General features: G+C 36.0%; 1 protein-coding gene across 9 annotated transcripts in view; it reads right to left on the reverse strand.

Moving 5' to 3' along the window:
* Nucleotides 1-23,212, reverse strand: part of STS (steroid sulfatase) — a 108,229-nt gene that overhangs the window by 22,415 nt on the left and 62,602 nt on the right. For 8 of the 9 annotated variants that reach the window (XM_062601353.1, XM_062601374.1, XM_062601384.1 and 5 more), the window contains 3 exons: nt 19,848-19,985; nt 8,556-8,715; nt 5,211-5,332 (listed from right to left, as the gene is read on the reverse strand). In XM_062601353.1, the coding sequence (XP_062457337.1) occupies nt 5,211-5,332; nt 8,556-8,715; nt 19,848-19,985 (420 nt within the window). The remainder of the gene's footprint in view (nt 1-5,210; nt 5,333-8,555; nt 8,716-19,847; nt 19,986-23,212) is intronic. The other variant, XM_062601393.1, reaches the window with a different exon arrangement.

Consider the following 23,212-nt stretch of genomic DNA (forward strand, 5'->3'; position numbering starts at 1 on the left):
TAATTTCCTGTACACTCTTTCCAGACAACATTGTGTTCATAAGTTGGCATTCCTTAAGCATATGAATTTAGGTTACATTTTTTAACTGTTAAGACTCAGTGTTATTATTAAACATGAAGCTAAACAATGACACTGAAAACAATGCAAGCTCTGTTAAATAATTAACAGGTTAAGGTATGGAAAAAAAGGACTATTTCATAGTCCTTTTGAAATGCATGGAAAGGTACAAGTTATTCCTCTTCTTAACCTCATTTTCTTCAGAAATGAGTCTTATTTTACTTCTATCTTACAAAAAAAAAAAAAAAAAAAAGGCTACATCAGTCCAAACAAGGTGTTGTTTTAAAACGGTATTTCTGAATACATTTCTCCTGCTTTGTCCTCTCTATGACTCTAATAGATCCAGGTCCTACTGAACCTGGATGAAGCTCTTTAAAAAAAAATCGTTCTGTAAATTAATCCTACATAACCTGTTTGAAAACTGTAAAACACAAAATATCCGTCTCTTGTCTTTCATTGTTTAACTTGTAACAGTTGATACTGCATAAAAAGTTAAATACATGGGGGGGAATATCCCCTCACTCTTTTCTAAAAAACAAAATATTTTTCATGAAATACTGTAGGAAATTGGATGCCAGAGGACACTGCAATAGTTATTAACTCTATAATAATATAGAAAGAATTCTTGTTCAGTGAATTTTATGTGAAGCTTTTCAATAATTACAGTAGAGGTCAAGATACAAAACCTCAGAGAAAACACTAATTGAAATGTATCATATTATTATATCATCATATATTTTTAAAGTGAAGGACAGCAGAAATTTTCTTTTCTGAAAACCAGAAAGCTATGCTTACAAATGTACCTACTTAAAAGCAGAGCTGTTTAGAAACTTGCCTTTCAAAGAGAATGGTCTGACACATTTTTACCATTTGACCAACATCTTTTAAACTGAATTATGCTTTCCTCAAACTGAACAGCACTGAAAATCCACTTCTGGACTGAGGCTACTATTGCTTTTAAAGGAGGCAACATAATGTTCAAAACTGAGAGTAAAACCTTCATCTGGTATTCTCCCAGCTGAAACACCTAATTTTAGGAAAAAAAATGTCTAAAATGACAGATGATTGTGGATGATGTTATTTAGATGTTATGTATTTTATCAGATTTTCAAAAAAATGTTGAGCATTTATCCTCTGAAGGCTTTAAAACCCTTCTGTTGATTACTGATAAACCTAATCTTTACATTTGTGACCAGTGCATTTTGTTACTTGTAGAAGACTCTAATCATTTTTGTTTTGTAATTTCTGTGAAACATAGACAAAAACAAAGTTAATAACTTCATTTTAAATTTCTGACTTTTCCTGGGTGATGTGAGAAATGCTCCTTCTTAAGTCAGACTTTAAAAGCATGCAAGCTAGGGAAAGATGTGTAGATATTATAAATGCCATATACACTACATTTATCTGTATCATTTTATACGACCTAAGTGTCCTCAAAATTAAACCAAACAAAAGAAAGGCTTTTCAGATAGAAGAATGGTGGCAATGGTAAAGAGAAAGTTATTAAGAGAACTTTTCCTTGCCTCTCACTCCTCTGGTTTATGTATTTTTCCTTAGAATTAAAGCTGATCTAACATCTTGAGTATCTTGGTAAGTAAAATACACAAGTTTACTTGAAGTAAAACACATAAGCTCAAACAGGCATATAAGCTAAGACTTACCAGAAAAGAAACGTAATAAGAAATAATAACATTTATATTTGAAAACTTTTACCTTTTATATAGAATGGATTGTACTCCATTTAATGAATAAATTACTTTTTCCTTAGCTATAAACTCTCTCTTTTATCTGTTTCTGCTTTGTGATTCAAAAAGTGCATCTTTAAAATTAATAGAAAGTATATGTCTGGGGAAGAAGAGATCAGCAGTCTAGAAGGCAGTCTTATAGCAGTTGGACTACTGCATCCTTCTAATATGGGCCAAAATAACACAGTCTCTGTCACCAGAGTAGTGCAGAAGGTGCTGATCAGTCTTACTTAAGCTTTGCTAAGCCTCAGATCAAGGCAGAGCTGGTCAGCATCTGGCCCGTATGCGCAGACATAGTCAGTAGTTTCCATGTTTTTACAAAGTAGCTGTAGTCATCTAGTTAACTATCATCTGGGGAAATGTCTTCTAAACACAGATCAGGAACAGCACAGGTCTCTCCTGGTCTAAAAGATCAAGCACAGCACACACAAAAGAGACAAAGATCCCTGAGGTGTTTTCTTCTTGCTGATTTTTCTTACATAACGAGTATCCCTTTAAGAGTGTTATATCCTTAAGAGTATTACAATCACAGAATCACAGAATCAGTAAGGTTGGAAGGGACCTCTGGAGATCATCTGGTCCAACCCGCCTGCTCAGCAGGGTCACCTAGAGCATGTTAGACAGGGTTGCATCCAGGCGGGCCTTGAAGATCTCCAGAGAAGGAGACTCCACAACCTCTCTGGGCAACCTGGCCCAGTGCTCCGTCACTCTCACAGGGAAGAAATTCCCCCTCACGTTCAGGCGGAACTTCCTGTGGTTCAGTTTCTGCCCATTGCCTCTTGTCCTGTCACACGGGACAACTGAAAAGAGTTTGTCCTTGTCCCCTTGACATCCTCCCTTCAGGTACTTGTACACATTGATCAGATCCCCCCTCAGTCTTCTCTTCCCCAGGCTGAAGAGGCCCAGCTCTCGCAGCCGTTCCTCATAGGACAGGTGCTCCAGCCCTCTGATCATCTTTGTAGCCCTACGCTGGACTGTCTCCAGTAGCTCCATGTCTCTCTTGTCCTGGGGAGCCCACAACTGGACACAGAACTCAAGATGAGGCCTCACCAGGACTGAGTAGAGGGGCAATTAACTGTCTGGTGCTGGATGTCCTCTGTAAATTGAGGGCTACTTGCTTGACTACCATCATTGCCAAGAGGCAAAAGAAAATGAGAGACGCCACAGCTGTTTCTGAATCCTGGGAAATGTGCGTGTGCTTGTGGAGGAAGGTGGTATTTATTTAGGCCACACGGTACGTAAGACAGGGATGCACATAGAGGTAGGAACTGTGCTCAGTCTCTACTAAAACCCTGCACACTTACTGCCTTGCAACTGATAATAACAGCATGCTGAGGTTAAGTGAAAGCTGTACAGTTTTCCAGCTTTCTAGTCTGTCATTAGTGGTCATGGCCTCATTCACTTTCTTGGGATGTATTCCTGTGTAACTGCGGGGAATTAACTTCTGCCATAGGATACTTCTAATCTAGTTCTTTGTGGCTAGGTGAAATCCCTGCTATGTTTTGAGTTAAATGATTGAATTAACTGCTTTTTTAGGAAAAAAAGTGCATTGTGTTACACTTCTATTTTACTTGTGGATGTTTCATACACTAAAATATCATTTAATAGTAGCAGAAGTTGAGACTCTGAATGGACTCTGAGATCAACTGTAAAAAAAGAGCAGAGAGGGGGAGGCTAGAGGACAATAATATACTAACCAGTAATACAATGCAGTTTGAACTTAGCAGTTGCTTCACTTAGAGCTGCTGAGAAATCAGAAGAGGGGGAAAAAAACCTATTTTTTCACATGAGTATCCATAGCACTACTGATAATATCAAGTACATACAGCTGTAATGCAAGCATATTTATCTCTACACAGCAATATCACAAAAGAGAGAGATAAAGAGGAGCAAACTTTTCAGCGACTTCAGCACATATCTTTACAAATATGATTACATTGACTACATAGAAAAGACATTTTTGAAGATCTGAAGTTGGACAAAAAAAGGCAGAAGCAGACATTGAATGCTACTAGGGGAGTGATATGCAAGAGAGAAGAGATTAATATTTAGCCATTACTTGCATTCTCTCCACTACATAGTAAGCTCACAAGGTAGAATATAAAATACACTTCTACATAAAAAATCTCCCAGTGTTATGGAGATATTGCCAGATTCTGACTGGGCCTTCTGTCTTGCTTGTTTTGGAGGGAGAACAAAGGGAGAACAACAATCAAAACTGCTGTACCTCGAGTAAATAGAAAACACTTCTCCCTTATTGTTACCCTGCATTTCCCATTAACCTGCCATTCAGTGAACAACAGAGTTGATCCATTGCTCAGACAAGGGGTTCTTCATCTTGCAGAAGGTGTAGTAGTGAGAAAAGCATCCTCTTTGCTTGATTTGCTTGCTTCTCTGCTCACCATGAGGCCCAATAATTTCATCCAACCTTGGACATAAAATCGTACTAAATAACGACAACTTCAGACTGCTAGGCTCTTCATTATGATTATTTATGAAATGCAAGATATATAGGAAAAGTTGTGGTAAATAAATGTCAAATGCAATATCTTGCCTTCTCTTTACCTGATTTCAATTACAAGACAGGTAGACACTGAGCACCTGTATGATCCGGAAGAGCAAGCTTCCAACTTAAACTAAGTTTGCAAATCTAACTGTCAAGTCTTTTCCCAAAGAACTTAAAATCAAAAGTGCTACACCAAAAGCATGCCTTGGATCAAGTTTTTGAAGCTGTTTCATAATTTGTCACATGGTGTGTCACCTGAATTGAGACAAATGTGTGTTTTACTTCCTTCAGCACAGACATTTTTATAGAAAGTGTGAATATGTTTTTGTTAATCTGGGAGCTGCTACCAGAAAATGCAAGCTGTTGGTTAAACAGAAGTAAATTAGTGGGCAATGTTTTCATCCTTAGCCTGCAAAGTGCAAAGTTCATAAAAAAAACATGAACGGGTCTCATATAAGGCTGTACAAATATATTGGAAAATCAAGACTTTGACTCAGTGGCACTACTGCATTCTGCTATCTCAATAATAAAAACTGCTAGGTTTGCATAATACCTATGCTGTTATTCAGCAAAACATCCTATTATCTGTATATTTTAGGAATATGTAATGGTTAATCTTAAATATTTCATTCTGCAATAGAGACTATGTGCCAGTCAGGTTTTTTACAAATAGTTTCAGATACTGGAGATCTCAGTACTGTATTGATAGGCAACATCAATGCACTATTAAATGGCTCTGTGAATAGCTATGTTCTAGGAAAAAGAAAAGTGAAAAAGAAGGGGAAAATGGTTAGATATTTTAAACAATTTACTTGTTACTATAGTCGAAGGCTTTTTCCTGATTCAAGTTGCAATAAAAATTATATAAAATATTTAAAATGCAAACAGGCAAGTTTACTTACTGTTTCCTGGATGCCAGCGCACTGCATTTAAATGTGCATTACAGTAATGGAAGAGAAATTCATGCTTGGATCGGATAATTGTTCCTTGAAGCAAAGGCATCAGATCATGTCCATCAATAATTCTGTGTAAGAAAACATTTCAGAGTCAGAAGAATAACCCAAACGTCCCATAATGAGAAGATATTATAACCGTGCAATTTCACTTCTTTAAAAAAGTAAATCTTCCTCTGATGATCTGAAAGCCCACCTCCAGTTGGTCAATTTGGAGAAAACTTTCAGGCACTCTTCCCCTTTGATTCCTACATTACTTAAAGAAACATTAATTTTACATTTTGTCATCAGGAATGGAAATCTAAGGGATTTAAGGGATGCTTCCTCATCTCTTTTTTTATCTGTTTTTTCTGTGAAAGTGACCAGAGACACACACCTGCTCAAGCTCTTTGGGGGTAGTCTAGTCTAACACCAGAACAAGAGAAACCTCTACTGTGCTGTGTTAATGTCTCCAGAAGTAAGGGTAAGAACCCTACTGAGTAAACTATGGATTCCAAAATTAAACACAGAATTAGTTATTTCAAAGCTGAAATTAACTATGTTTGAAGTACATATTTATCAATTATATACATATACACACATATATATGTGTGTGTGTGTGAGCGAAATTCTCTAACTGCTGCTGTGCAATTATGATCATGCCCTGAAGGAATCAGCCAATTTACATCAAAATTGAGTTATAAAATAAGCAAGGTACACCACAATAGATGCCATAAAGGTCTCCATTAATTAAGTCATTGAATAGCTGGAATCAACTGACAGGAGGGAAAATTGCAATCTACAATTTTGACATGGTGTGAATTATAAATTTTACAAGATATTTTAGAGAAAATTATTTTTTCTGGTTTATGGAGTCACAGGTTATTATTTTTTAAGCATTTTGAGCAACATCTTATATAAACATTGTTGAAATGTTTAAGCTCTTAGATATCTAAGCTAATCTACATTACCACGTGAAAATCTTTTCACATTACTGTAACTAATGTTTAAAAGCATTGCAAGACAGGTACTGTATTTATTTTTTTAAGTCATAGACCACATATGAATATACGTGCATCCAGTGAGTGGATACAATACTATTACTTTGAGTAGCACTTTTTCTCAAAAGATGCACAGGAAAACATGCTGATACATCTAGAGCACTGTTGTCCAATAATTCTGATTTCTGGTTATATTTTCAGGATTGATCCTTGTCTGTAGGGCTGATTAAATTAGGAATTTTCCCACTTTCAAATTGCATGCACTGAATAATGCACTTTTGTCTCACCTCTATAACCTTAGTCACTATCACACTGAGAGCAGGGCAGTTGCTTGTCGCATACATTCTCTTCTTCAGCCTCTTCATGGGGAAAAGACTGTCTCCAGTAACACCTCTTCAGTATTTCTGTCTTCCTACATTTGCTAATTACAGGGGGACATCTGAGTTTTTTTTTTTTTTTTTTTTTCTGATGACCTATTTTTCTTCTTTAACAAGGAGTACCTCCTCCTTGCCTCCTTCACTGCCCTTACCACTTACTGAGTCCTAACTTTAATTATTTCTCTTATTTCTCAGGAAGAATTCAATGGCGTGGTATGGCACAAATCAGCTGATAGATAAAAGATGCTTCAGGCTAGCCCATGACAACCCATTCTGATCTATGCTGAAGCAGTGATTATGGCACCTAGTCTAAAGAGAAGAATCAGAGTGGAACAACTTGTAGGTGAAGGTTACATGAGTATATTGGGATTTTCACTGAGCTCAAAATAAAACATTAGCCTTCACTTAAGGAATACGAAAATAAAGTGCACAAGATTTGCCCACATTAAGAACTATCTGAATTGCTTAGGTCTGACAGAATTACTACTTGTAGGGGATATCCCAGGACAAACCAGACTCATTTTTCACGTCCTACACCTGTCTTGCCCTGCCATTTCCTTTAAACACTCAATGAATCATCAGCAGTACAGTGTTTTGGTTTCCCACTATTTTTTCAGGGGTCCTGGATGCTTTGTGCTCAAACACCATTTGCCTGTAGTAGATACGTTCAACGCTTAGGCACGGCAGCAGGTTTCTCCAGATATTGGACTTGGATTGCAACAGAGTTTAGGTGAGACTTAGACAACTTGCTGCTGAGACTGTGAAGCTCCTGAACAAGCCAAAATAGGTGCCATGCAAATGTCAATAAAGCACTTTATTAATTTTAAAGACTCATGAATATTCTAATTAGACTGTAAAACTCTGTAAGGACCTAATTTCACTTACTTGGTAGAGGGAGTGAATCCTAGCAGAAAAGTCTAGTTAACGTGTTTATGTGTTTTGTTACCATGTAAAAGTTTGACTACATATGCTTACATTTAACTCATAAAGTTTACAATAATTCACACTTGGTGGTCCTGTTTCCACAATATTTACTCATGTAGAGTAGTATCTTTTTTGATATGCTAATTTTAATTTCAGTAAATAATTTTAGGCCATGATTTGGCATTGTGTTCCTCTTGATGGTATACTCTCATCCTCCTTTTGCCTGCTGCTTGCCTCTCCCCCGCATCCTTGCCATACCGATCCTTGTGATGACACAACTGTTTGTGTTGCCATGCTCTGAGCTAGAGCACAGAACTGATCTTTATACAAAATGTCAAAAAGAAAAGAAAATGAACCATTAGCAGAGAGGAGGAGTAGCTTTTGTCAACATTAAAAGATAACGAAAAAGCAAGTATTAGTAATCCTTGATAGACAATACGAATGAGTAGTAGTGCTCGGTACTGTGTTAAACTGTTGAGCAGCTGCTCTTTAGGAAATAGTAGGTTTCGAGCATTTTTGCATTTATTTAATAGGAAAGAAACTGAGAATACAGAAGAGAGGTGTATATCTTAACTGCCATTTGTCTTGCCAATGGCAGACTCCTGTTGCCCAGGTTTATGAACTGTCTTTTAGCTGCACTATTCCCTTTGACTGACTATTTTGGTATCAGACCAAGGGATGGAAAAGAATTTGGAGTAAGGATTGATGAAGAGATGCAGGGAGAAAAGACTTTAATTTTTCACTTAATGTGAACAAAATAAACCCACCAAATTCACTGCTATGAACTACCTCAAAAAGGCTGTCCTGCAGGTTCAGCCCTATTTATGTACAATGTTTCTGCAAAATGTATCAGAATGCCCATATGAAAAGAGACAGCATACTACTGTAATCAGATATAATGATATTTAAAATCTAGTTTTTCTTTCTGTGTCCACACCTATCTTAAGAGACATAACTAGAATGTAGAAAATGATCGAAACTTTCTATAGAACACAGACAATTACAGACCTTACCTGTCATAGGGTAACTGTGCTCCCGCAAGCTTGATGACAGTAGGAAATATATCCATGTTACTTGTTGGCTCACCAATATAGGTACCAGCCTGTATCACTCCAGGCCAAAGGAGAAGTCCTGGCACACGAATACCTCCTTCCCAGTTTGTTGATTTCCCACCTGAAAAATGAAAGCGCATTTTGATAAAAAATAACACTTTCTTATTAGAAATAAATCCTCCCTCTCATTAAATGCATTTTTTAATTAACTAAGTTTACACAACTAGACTTTCCATGTATAATCAGTATCATTCTCATAGCGCGTCTACTAACAGACATTAAACAGAGCTAACAGAGTATATTTAGTTTGCAAACAAAATTAAATAACTGTTGTAGGAGATAAAAAGACATCTTGTAGAAATCTTCATAAGCAAATTTGATCTAGATAATGTATGACATAGATATGTGCATATCTAACTAAAATCAGGAATCAAAAATAAATTGAGGTATGTCCAGAGGTCTGAGGTATGAACTCAGAAAAGATATGATATATGATACTTTATTAAAAATAACACTTAAGGACTTAAGAATGGAAAGAAGAAACTTTGTTACTGAACTCTAATTAAATGTATTAGAAATAAATCTGCTAGAATGATGCTGGAGCTTAGGAAGATCTTTTCTATTTCTAAACCAACACAGTTGTATCAAATGCATTATCAGCTCATTGCATTCAAAATTAAATTGCAACCAATTCCTTTTGCTTCTACAATATTCATCACTGCCCAGTCCTCCAGATACCTTCGGAGAAAAATGCTTATTATATTGACAACATCTCTACCATTACTTAATATGTGATTGACACAACTCTGTATGAAAAACTATCATAAATACTATAATTAATGTCTTTACAGTAATGTGACTATATGCAGCACTCCAGCACTGTTTTAAAACTTAATATATCACTTGGGAAAAAAATCCCAGTGAAAGGCACGTTTGGGGATAGCTTTGGGCCAGGTACTTATAACTACATTGAGACCATTTCACGTAATAATGATGTTTGAAAGAAAAGAAATGTGTGTGTTGAACTCCAACTACAAACTGAATCCAACAGCAATTCCTGGTTCAAACAAAAATATTATGAGCCTTATTTTTCTATATCATCTCCTTCAGTATAAAAAAACATAAAAGAACAAAATATTACAACAAAGGACTTCAAGAGTTCTGTCTCCTTTGTTCTTAGATCCTCAAAGCACCACATAGATTTTAATCTCTTCAGTGTCAAGCCCCAGCCTTTCTACACTCTTTCAGAGTTGGAGGATTGAGAATCCATCTTTTTTTTCCTCCTGTTTCCTACAGTTTTTTCACTGGTCAGTAATAGTTCTTAAGGTTAAGGGGCAACTTCAGTAGAGACAAATATCTTTTGCATAGATCTTTACTCATTATATATGTGCAATCTTGTGGCAGAAAAACCTTTAGATCATGATTCTTTACTTATTTTTTTCACGAGTTTTATCAGAATTCATAATATGGAATAGTCAGGGGTATATAATTACATTGTCTAACATTAGAAAATTAAGGGTGTCTAATATAGAACGTCATGCCAAGCAACAATCCTTGCTTAAGATGCTCTTGGAAAGCAGGGCCAAGCTCTGATTTTAACAAGACTATCAGCCTTTTAGAGAAATCTTAACAACCGATTCCTGTCATAGCATCAAATGCAATTCTATTCTCAACATGAAGCATTTGGATATTATCATGCCCATTCTCAAAGTAAGTATTGGGCTGCATGGATTATTTTTTCTTCTTATAGTTGTAAAAATGTGGTTTTCAATATAAATATCTAAATAAAATGTAAATTTAATTTTATAAAGCTGTTATTCTGTGAGGTTTAAAATCCGCATCACCTAGTGGACAAAAGTGTTCACCCAACAGTACACTAATTGGCTGTTAATACTGTTAGTTAAAGACCAGGGCGGATGTCAAGAGACTCTGTGCATCTTCTGTAGAAAAGATGACTCTACCTATCCATGTACAACAGTCATTAGCATTTAAAAAGTTAGGTAGGGATTATGCATTACTCATCAGGGAAATGTTGAGTTAATATCCAAACCAAGTTATGGACCACAGAAAATCCTGCTGAGGGGGAATATTTAAGTCTGAATAAAACTCTGCAAAAAGTATAAGGATATAAAAGTAGAGATATCCTCAAACCAAGATACTTTTGTTGTAAAAAATTAAACCAAGGAGAGGATTAATTAATGAGCTGGATCCCAATTCAGTGTAAATTTCCCACAGCTTGTTGGCTGGATAACAGATAGATAGAAAACTTAAAGAGTTGATCTAAAGTGTAGGCAGCTTTAAGTGTGCAGTTCGTTATTCTAGTACATCTGTCTCTACCTAGTAATACTGTTGTCTAGATTTGATTGTTGAAACAAATTCTCTCTTTACTGTTGCATTGGTGTCTGTCCTGTGTAGTCTGAAGTAGTTTTGTCATTTCAAGGTAAGTGGTGAATCCCGTTCCCTCACATGTGCCCGTTCTTTAGACCTAGACACTGAATCTGTTTCACAGCTCCTAGGTTTTTAAGGCATTTTTCCCAAATCATGACAGTATACTGGTAGAAAAATTCCACGTTACCCAGGAATAGAGGGAGCACTCAACAAAATCTGCCTCCCTACTGTCAGATATGAAAAGCAAAATGGACTCTGCAGCAGGGCTATCGCCTTGCTTATGTCTACAAAGTGACTGATATTTTCCTTTGAAAGACTAATTGGGGCATAATTGTTTGATATCTGTCAAAGTTAGAAATATCAGGGAACCAGGGCAGGAATTACACGTCAGTGTGGAAGACTGTCTTCTATTATCTGTGCCTACATGATTTTCATCTCTCTTAGAGATGTATGGCATCTATGGTCTACTGGCATCACTAGAGCTGCTTAATCCCATGATATGATTAGGAATCCTTTGATACACACACTCTTTAAAAATCTAGCTATTAACCATTGTTCAAGCTCTCTTCCTTCTTTTTTTCTTGAAAAATAAACCATAGTTTCAGCAAAACGCTTGAAACATGAAACAAAAATGTAAATGGGTAAAATACTAAAGGCAAATAAAAATTCTGCAGAAGGTTATTATTTAAAAATAAAATGTTATGATATTTTAAGATCTTGCTCATTAGTTTTGTGTTCTGCTTGGACTTGACAACACTGAAATGGAGAAAAGGTAGCAACCTGGGAGTCTGTATGCCTGCAGCCCCTAGGCAGTATAGCTGCTTATTATTTTTGTTCTCTTAAAATTATCTAAAAATGTTTTTAAAACAGAATAAAACACCTCAGGATGTGTTTTCATTTCTAGCCATATATGCTTTCTGAGTAGTTGCACCTTTCAGTCTTATATTTAACAATAGTCTATGTTCACCTTTTCTGAAAAACCTGCAGGAGCAGGCAAAGTACAGACATAACTCTGCAGTCATCCACAACACGATCTCAGAGTTCCATTTTCACCCCACTTCAAATTTCTGTTAAAAGAATATATTTTTTTCCTCCTTCTGGTTTAAATTGACTGCTATTACCTAACTCTGGGGATAGAGCTTGTACAAAAGAAGAATGAATGAAAGGAGAACTCAGTGGCATATCCCTATTAATATTTTGAATGATGAATGATGAAGATTATTTAAAAGAACTTTCTTATCTCACTTGGATTATAACGATACTATCGTTTCCTTCCTTCTTATTCCTATAAAAACAAGGACTCCACCATCTGTTTAGTCTCTTGAATGAAACACTAATAAATAGAAATTAAGTAGTCTGTTCATTTGTTGTGGACTTTAAGCTATAAATATTAAGAATCAAAACCAGTTACTATTGTATGCCTTATAAAACTATCTTTAAAACTATTCATTTTTAATGGCAAGTCTACTTACCTTTATTGATTTTCAATCCTTTTCATGTACTTTTTAAAATTTTCAACCTGAACTAATCTCAGACAGGTGAATCTAATAAACATAGCTCATGCAGACATCTCATACAATTTTTCTTTCTATTGAGTGGTATTATCTCTCATATCATACATATGCTATGTATTAGCATAGGCAAAAACAATGGTCAGTTTGATCTTGCTGTTATTTACAGATAAGTAAGATAGGTTAAGAATTACTAATGACTTTGAAAAACACTGATGAACAAATGTATCTCTGCAGTACATTAAATTGTATAAAAATAATATATTTCAATAAAATACTAGATAATTGACTCTTTCAGTCCTTGTTTAGTTCTCATAGATCTATAATAGATCTGATTTAGAAAATCAGGGCCCACGTCCTTAATAAACATTGATTTATTATTTTTCATGGATATTAACAAATAAAGTAATTATGAATATATTTATTTCTAAGGCATAAAGCACTTAAGAAAATGAGTGTTCTTTAAATGGTTTGCCATTATCAGTGCTTCACCTCATATCCATTAGCTTTAAAACTCATGACCCAATTTAGTAGCATAATAGGAGCCAAGTGCCTCAGGCGAGATCTGTATCCATTGTGCTAAATGCTTCATAAATACAAAGATGGACTGTGTTCCTAAATTGGCAGTTCAAGGCACGATTAATATATATCTAGCTATATACCTAAAAGGAGCTGGCAATAAGAATAGCAAGAGATACAAGGGCACTCAGTAGAAAACTTCTAAGTAACAGTGAGATAATGTCAACAAGTGATAAGGAGGTAGGACTTCCACTATCTACGTATAAAGTTGTAAAATGGCATAACGAGGCAAGGTTAAGAGAAAAGTTGTCAATGCATTCAGCATTTGCTGTTATGAAGTATTCAAAAGGAGAGACTTTTATTTTATAACATACTGAAGCTAATTCAAGAAACAAGTCATGAAGGAAATAAATAAAAATGACCACAATAGAACTAGATTATCCCATCTAATATCTCAGGGATTCCAAAGAAGAATACAATGACTGAGATTCATCAAAATTTATTTAGACATCCTTTAGACTATCTTAAGCTGCCTTTTTATTCAATAGAGAGAAATAGGCACATCTGATATTCTATTCATTTTTCCAGAGTAGATATATAAAGTAGTTCAGAGAAACCAAGCCTATTTCTACTCCTAAAGGATGGCTAAAGTGATTAGCGCAAACGGAAATAATTAAATTGCTGGTGCCATACTAATGAGAAAGCTAGAGAAAAAGACCAAAAAAGAAGCCAGTGCAGGTACTGTGGATATCAAATACGAAAACAATGTCTCAATGATTCATATCTCTTAATAGAAAAAGGACACAGTTCTTTTAGGAAGAGCCTTCAGTTAAACATATTCCTTTCATATTTTAATCTGAAAATGTTTATTTTAAGAGAATAAATAGGAGTATAATTTATATGTTATAATAAATTATATGTTATTAATAAATAGGTTGCAAGTTATATGTCACTTACGTCAATATACAAATCACTGAGAGATCTGATAAAGAATATAAACTGCCGAATTGGAAAATGTGGATAGAAACAGAGAAGATTTTAAAAAAATATATCTCATGAACTGGAAACTTCCAAATGAATTAATAGCCCAGGACTTTTTTTTTTTTTTTTGGGGGGGGGGGGGGGGGGAGGAGGGGAGAGGAGAGATAATGAGGTTGATGTAACCCCAGGCAGTGATTGTCAGAAGCAGTTTTCTGAGAGAAACTGGTCACTTAAAACCACTAAGTAACCAGGAAAAATGAAATTACCATGTATGCACTGAAGAGTCCTTTAAGAACTCAAGAAAGAGGTACTTGAATCGTTTGAAAGAATTTTTTACTGAAAATAGCTATTGTGTTTTTGGTTTTGATGCTATATCTAGATTTAAACATTTGATAGGTCTTTGACAAGGACCTTCAGCAAGTTTCTGGAACATTAATCATGGAGTAGGATACAAAAGGTTGTCATGAATCAAAATCTGACTAACAGGCAGGAAACAGATAAAATAAACAGCCTGTGTATGTCACCTGGCAAAACGTTAACAGCAAGTTACCTTGATGCTACTCTGTACTAAGTCCCTTGTTATTTTAATACATTTACTTCGATTTTGGAAGAGGACAGAGTTGTGAAATTGAAATCTGTGGAGAAGACACAGTTACATAGGTTGAACAGACTGTGAAAAAAAGGTAATGGACTTCATACCAGGCTGGATGAATGGGCAACAAGACGTAAGTTCAAATTCTGTATAAATGCCTGCAAGGTAGTGCACATTAGAACTAAAAATAACTGGACTAGAGTCTATGCTATCATACTATGTAATTAACTGTGCACTTAAGAAAAAGAAGCTAGATGAAGACTTATGCTTAATGCACATCTGTAATTAATAAGATACAAAGATTATAGGCAGTATTTAGAATGAAATGGATAATATTAAAATGCAATTGTATAAATGGATAGGGTACTTCATAGCAAACACTGAAAGGCAGTATTTGTCAAACCATTTTAAAAGGATATTTTGCACAGTTAGAAATAGTTCAGGAGAAAAATAACAAGAACAAGAAATCAGGGGCAAAGACAGACCGAACAGACAATTCTTTTCTGAATGAGGCATTAGGGGGGATGGAGGCACAAAAAAGAATAAAAAACAAAAGATAGCTGGGGAAGTTATAATAAGTTATTCCTACTTTCCTAACACAGTGAGGAAAGATCACTGAACTTGGAGGAGACGGTTAATGAAATGTACAAGAGCCCCATGTTAAAATATTAAATGAAAGAAAATTTTCATCTATATTATGGAATTAGTTGCCAAAGACTTCAGGCTATGCTAAGAACTTAGAAAGACTTAGTGAGCTCTGGTATTTAAGAAGACAAGTTATAACAGCTAAGGCTAAAACTTTTTGTAGACTCTAAACTGCCAGGATTCAACCAAGGTCATATTATTTAGGATTAGGATGAGATCTTCTTAGGGATCTTCTTTATTCACTGAGGCTTCTGATCCTGACAACTGTCAGAAAAGGGACACCGAAAAAAAAAGTGAGCAAGGCAATCCTTACCCTTCTATATCACTATATAACATCTCCTAAAAAAGGATACTGAAGAGGTAAGCCAGACACAGTACTGATAGCAAGTAGTTAAACACTATGTTAAAAACTCTAGTTTTTAATTTCAAGTGATATTCATCCACAAATGTATTGTGACTGTTCACAGTCAGAATCAAGAGTAGTAGAAACCACAAACAGAAATGTCCCTTTTTTGCATTCAATTTTGCAGTGCTAGCCTAATTCTCCAAACTCCTCTTTAGTTTTATTATTCGTGCTGATTTGGCTGGATATCAAGACAAATTAGTGAGTTTGAATTATGGAGATCTGTTGAGAGCTTTTGATTTAGGACAGAGGCAATTATTGCAGAGTATACTGCTCCAGCTCTGACAAGAGGGTTAAGTGGCTTGACTCATATTTGCATTCACACAGAGCTCGTACACACAAAGGTAAGTAATTGAGACCATCTAGCAGAGGCAAGGAGAGACAGATATACATGTCTCCCAGTTTTGAAAACTACTCATCAGAGGAAACAAATTCCCACTGCATGCATACATGAGCACAAGCGGCGTAAAGACTGTCCTACTGCTTTTTTAGGCAAATTATTATATCAGTGCCTGAGACTTTAGTTTCACAGGCCTAGTTTTCTTTAGATCAGTCAGATATGTATCAGGTTTAATATATCTCACTGTAATTGATGTTACTATATATAAATCATTATGTATTAAAGTGAAAATTGCTAACTATGTTATTAATTGATCACTTCCACTTCTGCTGTTTTGAAATGATGCATAGCACACCTATCAAATTGAGGACCAATTTGGAGATGGAGAGAGAAGAAGATAAAATGGAATTTATTGTATTTTTAAATTGTAAAAGTATATTCAAATGATTGTATAGGTCTTTGATATTTTTTTTATTTCAATAAGAATGTCTCTTAATACAATAATTATTATTAATGTAATAATTATTTTGTTTCTTATACATTGATTCTTTTCCTTCTCAAAGAATATTACAGTATTTGCCAGTATAGCTTAAGTGACAACTGTAAACCATGCCATAATTCATTTTTTGAAGTTTTTTTTTCTCCATAGCTAACCCTATCAATCAGATTTTCATTATTTCAGCTGTGACCTATTTCAAATTATTCTTCTTAAGTATAAATACGAAATCTTGCAAAGGTTGATAGAAAAGACTCCATTCAATCAAAGCTCCCCAGGAAAGTATATTCCCTAATGTGTGTGTTTTCTTTTCTCCTCTTCATCATTTATCCTGTGTCTCATGTCTGACATCCTGCAATGTAAATACTTTTTAGAGCTTTTAAAATACCTCAGGCTGAGCCTACAGCTACGAAAATGTTAACATTTACCATATGGTTTCTTAATTACATAAAACACTATGCAAGGCCTAAATACTAATGTTCAGGACAGGTGCTGGCTCTGTAGCCCAAGGGGATCCATCTGACAATTTGCAATCTCACAGCTTTGGCATTTCCTGTTTTGCTTGTGTAGCATTTCCCTTATAGCTCCCCTCAAATCTAAGGGTCATTTCTCAGAAAGATACCTACAGACTGATGAAAGCTATGGAGTCTGTTCACTTGAAAACCTCATTATATTGTCATTCCTTGCTATATATGTCTCTACCTTTCCTCCCTTTTGCAGTTTTACAGATGATACAAAACTGCGAGGAGTGACTGATACACCCGAGGGCCGTGCTGCCACTCAGAGGGATCTCAACAGGTTGGAGAGATGGGCAGAATGGAACCTTATGAAGTTCAACAAAGTGACATACAGAGTCCTACACCTAGGGAGGAATAACCCCATGCACCAGGACAGGTTGCAGGGGCAACACACTGGAAAATTCCTCGGAAGAAGAGGACGTATGGTCCTGGTGGATGAGCCAATGATATGCCCTTGTAGCAAAGAAGGCCACCAGAAGGCCACCAAGAAGAGCAATGCCAGCTGGTTGAGGGAGGTGGTCCTTCTCCTCTACTTAGCCCTGATGAGGTCATATCTGGAACGCTGAGTCCATTGTTGGGCTGTATTCACGCTGGAGAAGAGAGGGCTTAGGGAAGATCTTACAAATAGCTATAAATACTTGTTTGGTTGGGATAAAAAGACAAGAGTCAAACTCTCCTCAGTGGTATACAGTGAATCATAGAATCATAGCAGCATAGAATCAGTAAGGTTGGAAGGGACCTCTGGAGATCATCCAATCCAACCTCCCTGCTCAGCAGGGTCACCTAGAGCATGATCTCCAAAAGTGCCTTCTGAACTCAACTATTCTGTGATTCTGCAGCAGGCAGGTGTTTTGTTTTGATTTTGCAATGATACCTAAAGACAATTTCCTTATTTTTCTAAACAATTAAAAGTTGGAAGTTTGGTAAATGACTTTACAAAAATTGTTGGATTTCTTAGGTTTTGTTCCCTGAAATATGAGGAAAAAATATTACACAATCACTTCCTTATGATAGAATGAAAGGAACATTAACTTTGGTAAAAGCACAAGAATATTCACTGCATTACTAAAAATAACAAAACCAGGCATTCCCTTCCTGTTTCAATAAGATTGAAGGTTATTGAAAACATTTTGGTGTTCATTTTCCAGATCCTGTATGTCCACACTGGGCACTTTTCCACACTGAAAATCACTGTTTTCTATAGTTTGTCCCAGTGAATGCTTTAGTTTGGATTTAACCATGTTGTCTATCTGTCTTTTATTATGAGCAATTTATGACTGAATATTGTAGCTATGCTATCAAACAGAATTCCTCAATTTCCACAGCCTTTGTTTTCTCATCTCCTTAATATCTCTTCTTCTGTTCTCAAAAATACGTTTTTGACAATAATTATGTTCATCTCCATGTTGTCACCATGTTCTCAAAGGTATCCAATATTACATATTATACCACAGCCCTGCTGACTTAAAGGATCATAATGCCAGGAATATGAGTATGGATGTGGAAAAAATTAGAAAGGGGTTATTTACTAAGCTAGAATTTTTTTCACAAGATCATCCTGTTGCAACAAAGCAATATCTTTCAGTGTTACCACACAATAGCTCAGAGAAAAAGTATATTAAAATAAGGTAGACTTTAAACAGGCTTGACATAGAATAGAATCAGTAAGGTTGGAAGGGACCTCTGGAGACCATCTAGTCCACCACCCCCTGCTCAAGCAGGGTCACCTAGAGCATATTAGACAGGATTGCATCCAGGTGGGCCTTGAATATCTCCAGAGAAGGAGACTCCACAACCTCTCTGGGCAACCTGGCCCAGTGCTCTGTCACTCTCACAGGGAAGAAATTCCCCCTCACGTCCAGGCGGAACTTCCTGTGCTTCAGTTTCTGCCCATTTCCTCTTGTCCTGTCACACGAGACAACTGAAAAGAGTTTGTCCCAGTTCCCTTGACACCCTCCCTTCAGGAACTTGTACACATTGATCAGATCCCCCCTCAGTCTTCTCTTCCCCAGGCTAAAGAGGCCCAGCTCTCGCAGCTGTTCCTCATGGGGCAGGTGCTCCAGCCCTCTGATCATCTTTGTAGCCCTACGCTGGACTCTCTCCAGTAGCTCCATGTCTCTCTTGGACTGGGGAAATCTCCACAGAATAATCAGAATTTGGAGTATTAATTGTCTTATGACCTGCACTGAAGGAAACAGTCTCCTTTTAGCTAAAGTCTCCCCATTTTCAAATCAGTCCTCATTTTAGTAGTTATTTTACATATCATTTTCAAAATTGTCTCCTTTAGCTAAGACTCTTCTGTTTGAAACTTTTTCCTCCTTTGGCTGTTGTGGTGCTTGCCCATCCCAGACTCAATCCAACTCTTCATTTTTCTTGTTTAACTTAACTGAAACTTTTTTACATCTTCTGTAAAAAACACACTGGACTTCTGTAAAAAAATACACACTGCTTCTGCCATCTTCTCTCTTTATACACCCTCTTTGTACAATCCCAGTCACGCCCTTTGGTGATTTCTGATAACTCCCAAACTCATAAACTTTTTCATTTTTATTCTATTATCCAGTCATGATAGTAAAGTACTATGAACTAACATCTTTCCAAGGCTGGAACTCTGGCCAGTTTAGCAGCATACTTGTTAGCATTTAATTCCAGTAGAGCTCTGGTTGAACATTTACTTTGATTGAGTCAGTATACTGACAAGAAAGTCTTTGCTTTTGTTTAAATTTAGAATGACAGTCATGAGAAGCTTACAACTAAGAAAAAAGAGTTCAGAACTTTTTAGCCACAAAGTATATTAAGAATTTGGAGCAAAACCAAGTAGTTTCTGGCACATATTTTAAAAATCAACAGAGAATTTCACCTTTATAAATGCCATTATACCCTCCATGGACTTCTCCAGTACTAGAGATTTCTTCAATATGAGCCCCTTGGTCAGATGTAAAGTATACAAGAGTTTTATTGTTCAGATTGCTTTTCTCCAAAGCATCCAGAATCTGTCCTAAAAAGAAAAATATATATATAAAAAAGTTTTTTTGGTTATATCTGTGGTGTGTACAAATATCTTTTGTCCTTATGACTTTTTAGTTTACATAAAAATATTATTATACATAGCCAAGTGGTACCATGCAACATACAGTAGAGGACAACTGCACAAAGTCTGTTGCAATCAAGACTATGATTTCATTGCTGCAGTGTTTCTGGAAGTATAAAATGAGAAGATTTGTGTACATCGGAGAAAAAGGCTGATCCATAGAGAGTCAGTGACCTTTGGAAGCAGTTGTTCTCAATCAAGGAAACCCCACAGCAAGGAGATTCAAACTGTTGAGGATATCTGAAAGAGTCACAGCATGCAGAACAGATATGGGGGTGAAGCTGAGGGATAAAGCTTTGCTGCCTAGCAACCTATAGAGGTGGCATGGCAAATATCTCAGCGTGAATGTTAGAACAAGGCACTCCAAAAGAAAAGTGAATTAATGAATGGAGTGCCTCTGGAAGCCTCGTGGTTTCACAGTCTAACCTAGTAATCAGTCACTAATTTCTGATCATATACTAACAGACATTGACTAAGCTCAAAATGTACAAAGTAATAAATACACACATGTGCACATATTTAAAACAAGAATCCATATGAATATGCTGTGAGACTACAAGGCACCATGGGCTTACATTTCATTTACACAAAAGGCTCCTTACACTATTTTGCACTGTAGAGGAGCCTGGCAGTGCACATAAATTACTTTTAAACCTATTTAGAGTGTCCAAATTCTTTTAAGTGGGCTTCTGTATGAATGAGAGTGAAGCCACTCTTTGTAACTTGCTCCAGCGAATTTTATACTGATTAGGAATGTAAAATTATTGGTCCTGGAAACTGACCAAAGTATAAGAATATGCTTCACATCACCCTCTAAAAGAGCTTTAACCTTGTCCTTCAGATATCCCAGAGTATATAAAGATAATTCTGTCTTCACAACCATTTTTTCTTTATCCTTTTTACTTGAACATCCAAGAATGGTCCAATTTGAATGTTAATTTTGATTTGCTCGTCTGTCCACTAAGAATTAATTCATCAGCTGATGCATAATTACTGTGTCAAACAGGATGAGATAAGAACTTAGAAATACAGAGCTTGCTTCATAAGGAAGTAGCCTTCTTCAACTATTTTCAGATCATCATTTTGGTTTCTATGCTCCTATTCTGGATAAGGAGTAGTTATCTCACCCTGTTTCTAATCACTTGTCTATTAAAGTTATAGCATTCTAAAATTGCCTTTCTAAAAAAAGGATGACTGCCTTCATTTCTTATCAGCTCGAATGACTGGGCCTTCAATACAGGAATGTCAGCAGTTAAATAAATGATATTTCTTGTTTATAAACTAGGAGTAAAGAAGAAATTTAAGAGTAGGAGAATCTGTTTATGTAAATTTCGAAACCTTGTGGGAATTGAAATTTCCCAACAGAGCCGAGGAAAATCTGTTTCAAAGGCTGACATTTTAAAGCTGGTGAGTTAGAGGGAAATTTGGGTAACAGCCCATGCATATTCATCTGGCAAGTCATTTGCTTGCTGTAGCAGGTGGACTGAGTGCCAGGAAAGAAAGAGGCAATTCATCATTGGCTTCTGAAATTGTTTGGACATTGTGCTTACTAAGTTGTTATGGTATCTCTTGAGAAGGGGGCAATATTGAGAAAAAAGTGGAGCATATAGACCAGTTAGGACATTATTGGACCACATGACCTCCAGAATTCCCCTTCAGCCTATACTAGGCAACTAGCTCAAAAATAAATACCTTTATATTAGATATCAGGGAAGGTAAGATGAATCCCACCCAAACTGCTGAGCATATGCAGTTGCATGAGCTTTTGTACATTTTTATCAGCATATTGAACAGAAAAATGAGGTCTCAGTAAGAAAAGATGGTAAAACTGTATTACTTCACCCATAAAATATGACTGGAAGTATATCATATGTTATGTGCTCTTGAATTATAAGAGTGGAGCTTCAGCTGGCTTAGCCTTCCCTTTAAAACCATTTCTAGCTGCAGGAAGCAATAAAGAATTAAAGATTTTGTGGAAGCAAGGGGCTTATGCAGCTTATCAAACTGTAGGAGGAATAAGCCAAAACATTAGGAAAACTATAGCCCTGTTAAAGCAATAATGGTTTGTTATTCCCAATGTCTGAAATTAATAACAAAATGGAAGGACTCTTGACTGAAAAGACTCGCTTGAAAGTTAATAGCTGTAATGATCTCTGTGGATGATACTGTTCACATGTTTTTTTCTGATTTAAGCAAAACAGATTTTGAAAGATACAATTCTAATCAGGAAAGTCGATTGAACACTGAAGGGGTCGTATAACTTCTGAAACTATTGAGAAATTAGAATTTAAGATTAAATTTCTAGATATTGCCATTCTAGGAGTGTATACCCAACCTAGCCCAAATTTAGGCGGCTAACTTTGCAGAAGACAAGGGAATGAGATCACTGGACACTTTTCTTCCATTTGTAATTTTTAAAATTACAAAATAGCTTAATAAGAACAGTAAGATGTTGATCGTTTTAACTAATAAAACATTTTAAAATTTACATAAAGCTTCCTTCAAAATATACAGCTCTCTACATTCTGCTGTCCACTCTTCCTTTAAGGTATGTTAAATTATAAAGACTTCTTGCTTTCTTAAAGTGACATGCCAATTTCTCTAGAGCTGTAGCCATGTGAAACTGAGGAGCAATTGACTGCACTCTTTGGGAGGAAACAGAGAGCACCGCGACATTGTTCAGCTTGTCAAACACAATATAAATGCTAGCTAAACAAGCCTCTCTAATGCTGAACACAATTTCTGAAGCTTTGAACTCTGAAGGTTTGAACTACATAAAACTCACACTATGTTCATCCAGGTTAGGATTTAAGGATTATAAACAATGAAAATTCTTTTGAGAAAACATGGAAAACTAATGAAGTGTTTACAAATTTGTCAGCAACTTGGAAATCTGTTCAAAGATTTAAGCAAGCATGTATATGAAATAATGCTTTTGCTTAATAAATTAGTTTACTGACACTTGAAATCAATATAAGAGAGAAGTGTTAAATGTATTCACTTGAAATAATTTATAGTCTTGCTGAAAACATGAGAAAAAAGCTCTAGAATCTAGAAAATAGCTGTATAATCCAGGTATTAAGACAGAATAGTCCATTCTCACTTAGAACAGGTATACAGCGGTTTGCCTGATT

Source organism: Rhea pennata, chromosome 1 (genome assembly GCF_028389875.1).
Source record: "Rhea pennata isolate bPtePen1 chromosome 1, bPtePen1.pri, whole genome shotgun sequence".
NCBI lineage: Eukaryota > Metazoa > Chordata > Aves > Rheiformes > Rheidae > Rhea > Rhea pennata.